Raw genomic sequence first — 8051 nt, 5'->3', positions numbered from 1 at the left:
AGTACCACCTGGGCCTCCCACCCTACCTGGGGTACAAACCAAAATGTGCATGGGTGTTAGTTTGTTTTTGTGATTTTTTTTTTATTAATTTATTATCAGGCACTATTTTATCAGGCCAAATGAGATGATGATAAAGGATACTGCTAATTATTTAAAGAGAATATACTTTAATGTTTTTCAGCATTATTATGATTAATATTAATATTATTATTATTATTAGTAGTAGTAGTAGTGGTAGTAGAAGTAGCAACGGTGTTAGTAGTAGCATTAGTATTATTAACATCATCACTACAATTTAATTGATAATTTTTCCTTTTATTAAAAATATGTGCAGGAAGGTACAAAATAGCTCATTTAACTTAAATATGTTATGTTGGCTCTGTTCTGCATTACAGTGGACCAAAATTATAAACAAATGAGAATTATCAGTACATTTTTGTGTCTTAAATATATATAAGGTCTTAAAATGTCTTAAAAATGGTGCAAGATCCCTTTATAATATTTTACCATATCACCCAACCTTATGTTACCTGTTCAAGTTCTTGCAGACACTTGATTGTATCCAGGTTCATGCAGTTGAAACATGCGTTACATTTTATTATTTTAAATTTTCTTTTTTTAATTATAAACTACTCAAGCCTGACAATCATAACAACATTTAATATTTATTCGATAGAGCTGCTTCACATCATCTCCTATAAGACATTTTCTAAACACAACCAGTCATAAACATATTGTCCCCACTGTAGCCAAACCCCTGAACATTAAATCTGGAGGTGTTCAGGTACAGAACAACAGTGTCATTTACTGTAATCAAACAGTGCAGGTGTACAAAAACTGGAGTTATATAATCTACAGCAGTAAAGACAGAGGTACTCTCCGATGCTCTTCAACATAGAGAATAAACTGTGAGGCAGATACTGCATGGTGGTGGTGGTTTTAGTGGCGGTGTGGTTAGCAGGAGGTGAAGGTCTTCCAGAAGAAATTGCGGCAGCCTGTTTTGCGCTCCCGCTGAGAGAAGGGCAGCTGACGCACAACATCGTTCCGCACATCTGCCCCTGATAACACCTCATTTTCACCTGCCACCTCCAGCTCAGACAGCAGCTTCAGCATCAGCATGCGGGAAATGTCCTTACAGGAAAATAAGAGGAAAATATATTTAGACGTTAATACAAAAACTCAACCATAACCTCAAACAAGTATTTGACAAAATGTGAAATTCACAGCTGTTCTTCTCAAAAATATGCAAAGAGTTTAACAAAGAGATACAAAGTTTTTGACAGCGGGAGATAAAACCTAAGATTAGGGTATATTTGTGTTATGTTTTTTCCTCAAATGTTTAGTAATTATGTAATTATGTGTATATATGTTCTTTACATACAGCTCTGGAAAAAAATAAGGGACCACTTAAAAATGATGAGTTTCTTTGGTTTTACCAAATTGAAAACTTTTGGAATATAATCAAGTGGAAGACGAATGATCACAAGCCATCAAACCAAACTGAACTGCTTAGATTTTTTGCACCAGGAGTGGCATAAAGATATCCAAAAGCAGTGTGTAAGACTGGTGGAGGAGAACATGCCAAGATGCATAAATCTGTGATTAAAAACCAGGGTTAATCCACCAAATACTGATTTCTAAACTCTTAAAACTTTAGGAATATGAACTTGTTTTCTTGACATTATTTGAGGTCTGAAAGCTCTGCGTCTTTTTTGATATTTCAGCCATTTCTCATTTTCTGCAAATAAATGCTTTAAATGACAATATTTTTATTTAGAATTTGGGAGAGATGTTGTCTGTATTTTATAGAATAAAACAACAATGTTAAATGTTCATTTAGAAACTGAAGTGGTCTCTTATTGTTTTCCAGAGCTGTATTTTTAATTACTTTTATAATTTAAAAAGAATTCTGACCAGGGGTGTCCAAACTTCTGCATATCACTATTTTGTACACCACTGCACACTGCTTTTTTTACACTGACTGTTAAATGATAGTTTTCAGGGTTTTTGCAAAACAGGGACGATAATATTTACATTACATTTTTGCCATCTTAAACTTTTTCAACTTTTAATCTGTCAGTTTTACTTCATGAACATACAAGAAGATACAAAGTTTTTGTACAACACCAATACATAATTGTATTTGTACATGAAGGTGACTACATGAATGTTCTGGTTAATAGTTGTGGGCCATCACAGTGGGTACTATATATTCATATATTAATTTACATTCTTATTTATTAACATATCAATATATTCAACATCCATTATGCTCAATTGTCCAACATTATGCATTATTGCACATACTGACATTTATTCATAAGGACACTGATTTTGTATGTTCTTTATATTACAATTAACTTCAAATCATAACACATTCTTGATATCTATCATCATATCCCCAATCTAATCTCTATTTCATAGTAATACTAATTATTACTAATTCATTTTTAACTAATTATAAACTAATTAATTATAACATACTCATTTTTAATTCAATGTGCCCTTTTATCTTACCTATGCATTTCACTGCAAGTTGCACGGCGTGTAACTATGTATATCATAAAATAATTATTACTATTAAAAACAATGATAATGATGATGATGATGAGGATAGATTCATAGGGTTGCTTAACCTATTAAACCTATAATATTAAATATTATGTAATTACCTAATTTTCAAATAGCAGTCCTAATTTTAAGAAGCAAAGATTAAATGATAAGGAAAGCAATAATCATCAAAATCACATTTCCAGTTCTTTCCATAACATTACAACACATGCATTAGAAGAAAATCCACCATGTAATGCTCACCTCATTCTCTTTGGTATCTGCTTCATTCTGCAGCAGCTGGGTCAGTACGTCTCCTCTGGGAGCTGCACTGACTCTACTGACCAACACGAGGACTGAAAGAGCCACCAGCACCACCTGCAACTGAGAACACATCTTAATGGAATTTTACGCTCACTCACACCAGTCACACCAGTAACCTCAGCCTGTTGAGAGCACTGATAGTGGTACAGGGACAATGAGAGGCAGGTTATATACCTGGGTGATAGACGTGGGGTGTTGGGGTGGGTTTAGATGCGTGTTATTGGCAGAGAAAGGGCAGCGCGTAAGAGACGGGTGATTATGAGTGTGCTTGGTGTTGGAGAGAGGGGGGCTCTGTGTTCACTGTTTGTGGATGGGAGGTTTTTTTCAAGTGTTTATGAGTGTGCATCATGGGCATAAGCTGGGTGGGTGTTTGGGTGCGTGTCGGGATGAAAGTCAGGGTGGGTGGGTTGGAGGGGGATATCTCAGTAGGGAAAAACTTTGATAAGGTCACATAAAAAAGTGTCATTAGAAAAAAGTGCATTAGAGAGATCCAACCCTACTAATTGCTACTAGTTAAGTCATAAGGGTGTAAAGATTAATCGGGAAAAGAAAATCCTAATTCAAAATTAAAGTAATGAAAAAAAAATAATAAAAAAATGTATTATATATACAAATAGCTCTCTACAAATATTTTGCATATTTTACAAAAAAATTACAATATGAAAAAATGTCATAGAAGAACCATTTTTGGCTCCATGACATTTTTTGTTATGTAACAAACATTCAGAAGACCTGTTGTACCTTGTTTTGTACCATGTCAGATCACTTTTAGTGTTCATTATAAGCAGCTCAGCATTATGTTAATGAGGTCCTGCTACCAGTGGCCCTACCTTTTCAAAGCACACACTCCAACGCACAGTTCCAACAGAACAATGCCATTGTCAGATGCATTGCCAGACCTATCTCTGATTAAAAACAAGCAGGATACTATTTTATGCGCTAGCAACACTCCATCCCTACCACAAAATCTGGAGGAACTGTGTGAAAATATTTAAGCTGCATAGGTTTGATTATACCATTAAGAACATCTATAACTCCATGCTGAGATGTATGTTACAGTATGTTGCAGTACACATGCGTTACACAATACTTCTGTATGTGCAGGTCAATAAATATGACTGAGAGTTGCCCGTATCAGTATAAATTTTAGATGGCTTATTGTTTCTGTTATCCCTTATCTTTGTTCTGAATAGCACTGCAATCAGACATTTCCTTCCAAATATTTATTTAAGAAGGATGCATATAGCAGAGATGTGTACATGTGAGAAACCTTTTATAGATCTAAAGAACATCCACTTGATGTAAATGTTCTTTAACAATTCAAAGGCTTTGTTTACACAGTCACACACACAACGTCTATTATAAACATGGATCTTTACTGAACTGAATGTGGTTCTTCTAGCACATTTGTTTTTCGAAATGCACTGCTGTACTGCCTATTGTTTAAAGGATGAAATTGTTTGTTACTATTTTATTAAGTCCATTTTTATTTTTTAATGTAAAATATATATTAATAATTAATTTGAATTATTTATTTAATTATTAAAGGTATTTTTAGAATACTCAATCACGTATGTAATTAAAAGGCACAGAAGAGCAATACCTTCTGTGAAAGGTTCTTCATTAGCCATCCTTCTGAAGTGACCATTTCAAACCACTGACAAATCTACCCAGGACCCCAGTCCTGAAGCTCTAATCAGTGGTGCTAATGGCTGCTGAGCCAAGGAGTGCACTGACGTAGAGCTCTGTTAGGGCCACAAGTGCGTCACTTGTGATTAAGTGCAAAGTATGTTTGCATGTCTTGCTCTCTGCATGAGGTCCTTGTTACACCAAGCTGCTAATGACGAGAAGTGACTCAAATGTTAATTGGCCTGCATGCCCACTGCTCCCTCAATAAGGATCCATCCTGTACTCTTGCCAGCTGACTGCAAGGACACGCGCACGCTGACATATACTGCCGTACACCTATCACGACCTGGTATTTACTGAGTAAAGATGCTAAAAGGAAGACATTCATGAACTAATGCACTCAGCACTCAGCAAAAGTACAAAAGATTAAGAGGGGGTACTGGTACATTAGTTTTTTTAACCAGCACTCCATACTCAGTTTATTTTAAATCTTTTATAGAGTTTAAAGATCTTTAAATGTAATAAGAGATAATATTTTATTAAATGATGTTAAATAATTGTGACATATACCAGACCTCAAACTTTACCAGGCTAATGTTTTGTAAAAAGGTACAACAATTCAATTTAATTAATTCTTTTTTATATATTAATATTTTATATATTTTTGCAACAAAAGCTATACCTAGTCACAAAACAGAGAAAAAACAGGTCTACGCCTCTTATGAGCAGCACCACAGGGATACCAATTATTGTGGTGACAACAGTGGCAAGGAAACGCTCCCTTACATTAAGAGAAAGATACCTTAGGAGGAACCAAGACTCAGTCAGAGGAACCCATCCCCCTCTGGTCGACCCGCAATGTACAAACAAATAACAAAACAAAAACAACAGTACAGAGAGATAATGTGGTGCTATAACTAATGTAAAAATGGTTACTGAGTCATGAATGTTAAAAAAGGTGATGGGCACATAATGTATAATGTAAAGCTATAGATAATGTAGGAACAGGTACTGATTTATGAGTGTGAAAAAGCACATAATGATGGCACATAATCAATAATGGAGAGATATGGCTAATGTAGAAATTAGTACAAAAATGTAGTGTTAATTCCTGCCCCAACTCCGTAGCCGAATGTCTGGCTATGGTTTCCCCCTTTACCCTTTTTTACCATGTTTTTCTTAGATTTTGATGGATTACAAGCATGATCAATCTGACCAAGCTAGGAAACCAATCTATTGGCCTGACCAGCATCACCAAGTTATTGAACTGGCATTACCCAGATGTTTGACCAGCATCACCAAGCTCATTAATTAGCATGACCAGCAAGATTGATAGATCTGATAGATCAGCATCTTCATGATTTTGTTAGTCAATCAAATAGTGAGATTGTGAAAATGTTTCTGGGCATCTCTTGTAATTAATTAATTTAACTACTTTAGGTTGCATCCATTGCTAAAACAGATGTAAAAAGTAATGCACACACAAAAAAAGAATTGGCAATATCGAATTGGACTATCCAGAGCAGAGAAATATGAACCTTTTGCAACCATGCCTAATGCCAAGTGATGCCTAGAAGAGTATAAATCTCATAACACCTCATTATCACCTGGATCTGGATTGTCCAGTTGCCATTTTTTTTACACTAAACTGTGGGGCAGTGGAACTATGTTTTCTGGAATGATGGCACTTCATCCAGTACTTTTGAGTGTTTTGGTGAGTTTTGGGTGAGGAAGGCTAGAGATTATTTAACATCCCGACCTCACTGATTGCAGTTCTCACAGCAGTGCACAAAAATCTAGTACAAAGCCTTCCAAGGACAGTAGAGATAGTTTTAGTAACAGATTAAATTAGATTTACAGATCAGCAGGTGTCCCACTACTTTTGTCCATATAGTTTAGCTAACCACGGCTGATCAGATTGTTAGATTGTTGCAGATTGTTTTGCACTGATCTAAATCAACAAATTATGTTATGAGTTTCTCTAGCCAACCACGACATAAGGTGCTAGGATACACTATACACTATGCTGCCACTATGCTGGTTTCAATCACTCCCATGCTCACAGGTGTATAATATCAAACACCTAGGCATGCAGACTGCTTCCAAAACATCTTATATTTAAAGACAACTGTCAGTGCTATTATAACAAAATAAAAGCAGCTGGGAACGAAAGCAACTTGCTCTATTAAAGCACAGAGGTCTCCAAATTTCACCACAGACCTTCAAATTGCATGTAGTTTCAGATTGACTCAAGAACAGAATAGTGTAGAGAGCTTTATGGAATGGATTTGCATGGCCGAGCAGCTCCATGCAAGCTTCACCTCAAACTGTCACTGGAGCCAGGAAGGGAACAACTAAACATTTTCATATTTAATATAAAAGTAATTTCCTAAAATACCTTTACATAGCAAAGCTACTTGGATGCTGTTTGTCAAATATATCTTGTGAAGATTCTTATTATAAAGATGCTTATAATCCACAATTGCGGAAAAAATGCTTTAACCCTCCTATTATATTTGGGGCAAATGTGACCCCATTCTGTGTTTAACGTCTCTGAAAAAATGATTGACATTAGTTTTGTGATTCATAGGTATTGTCTTTTCTTAGTTTGATAAGGACAAAAAGTAAAACAAAAAATGTTTAATATTTTTTACATTTTAATGTTTTAATGTTTTATTAAGGCTGTTTCATATTCATAAAACATAAGAAATATAAATATTTTACACACATTTGTGTGGTAATAATGTTTAGGTCACTATGACATTCAGTTTTATCATCTAATAATTAATTCATAATTAATCGCTATTAATTGATCAAATCAACATAAAGTAACTGGCAAATAAAATGTGCTAACATGTTTATTAAAATGCAATTATAATATTTTTTTAAATTAAATTGGGGTTTAAATTGCTGTGAAACTGGAAATAAAGTGTTAGTTAATTTGAGGATAGCAGGAGGATTAATATAACACTGATGATAATTGCTTAGGAAAATACAGTATAACAGAATGAACTATAATAATGTATGTTTTATCCACTAGGGCTATCAGCCACTAGATGGCCACCTTGCGTTTTTTGAATTCAAATCAAACCACAGTTTGTAAACTTTATAAACAGCTTTTAAAATAAAAAAAAAAATGATAAAGAATGATCAGTTTTATTGGTTTGTACGAGAAAAAAGAAACATAAAAAGCACTTACTATTTTAAAAAGATATAGTTACAAAAGTCACAGTTTTTAAAATATTTTGAAATAATTTAAATACATATTAAATAAACCATTAAATAAAATACATTAAGATTAATATTTAAACACTGGGCCTGGGCAGAAAAGGTTTATTCGTGTGTTTAATTTTAGCGACTAAATTAAACACATTTTAAAACATTTTTTTAGTCTTTTTTTAGTCTTTTTAAAGGTATAACATATTAATTGGTTTATGTTTTATATATAGCCTTTTAAATGTAATGTTTAGGGATGAATTCCACACCTGTTCAGAATGCTGTGAGAATTTTACCACCCGGGACTCTTATGCGATGGTTTTTGTACCGGT

General features: G+C 34.2%; 1 protein-coding gene across 1 annotated transcript; it reads right to left on the bottom strand.

Annotated features, from left to right (window-relative positions):
• Positions 1-640: 640 nt before the first annotated feature.
• sst5 (somatostatin 5) lies at positions 641-3024 on the bottom strand. Its single transcript, XM_007243284.3, has 2 exons — positions 2815-3024; positions 641-1131 (listed from the first exon to the last, which is right to left on the bottom strand). The coding sequence occupies exons 1-2, from the start codon at positions 2944-2946 to the stop codon at positions 955-957; spliced, it is 309 nt and encodes a 102-aa protein (XP_007243346.1). The 5' UTR covers positions 2947-3024; the 3' UTR covers positions 641-954.
• Between the last annotated feature and the right edge of the window lie 5027 nt (positions 3025-8051).

The sequence above is a fragment of the Astyanax mexicanus genome, chromosome 8 (genome assembly GCF_023375975.1).
Source record: "Astyanax mexicanus isolate ESR-SI-001 chromosome 8, AstMex3_surface, whole genome shotgun sequence".
NCBI classification, from domain to species: Eukaryota; Metazoa; Chordata; class Actinopteri; order Characiformes; family Acestrorhamphidae; genus Astyanax; species Astyanax mexicanus.
The sequence above is the reverse complement of the archived record's forward strand: the minus strand, read 5'-3'. Positions and strand labels throughout refer to the sequence as shown.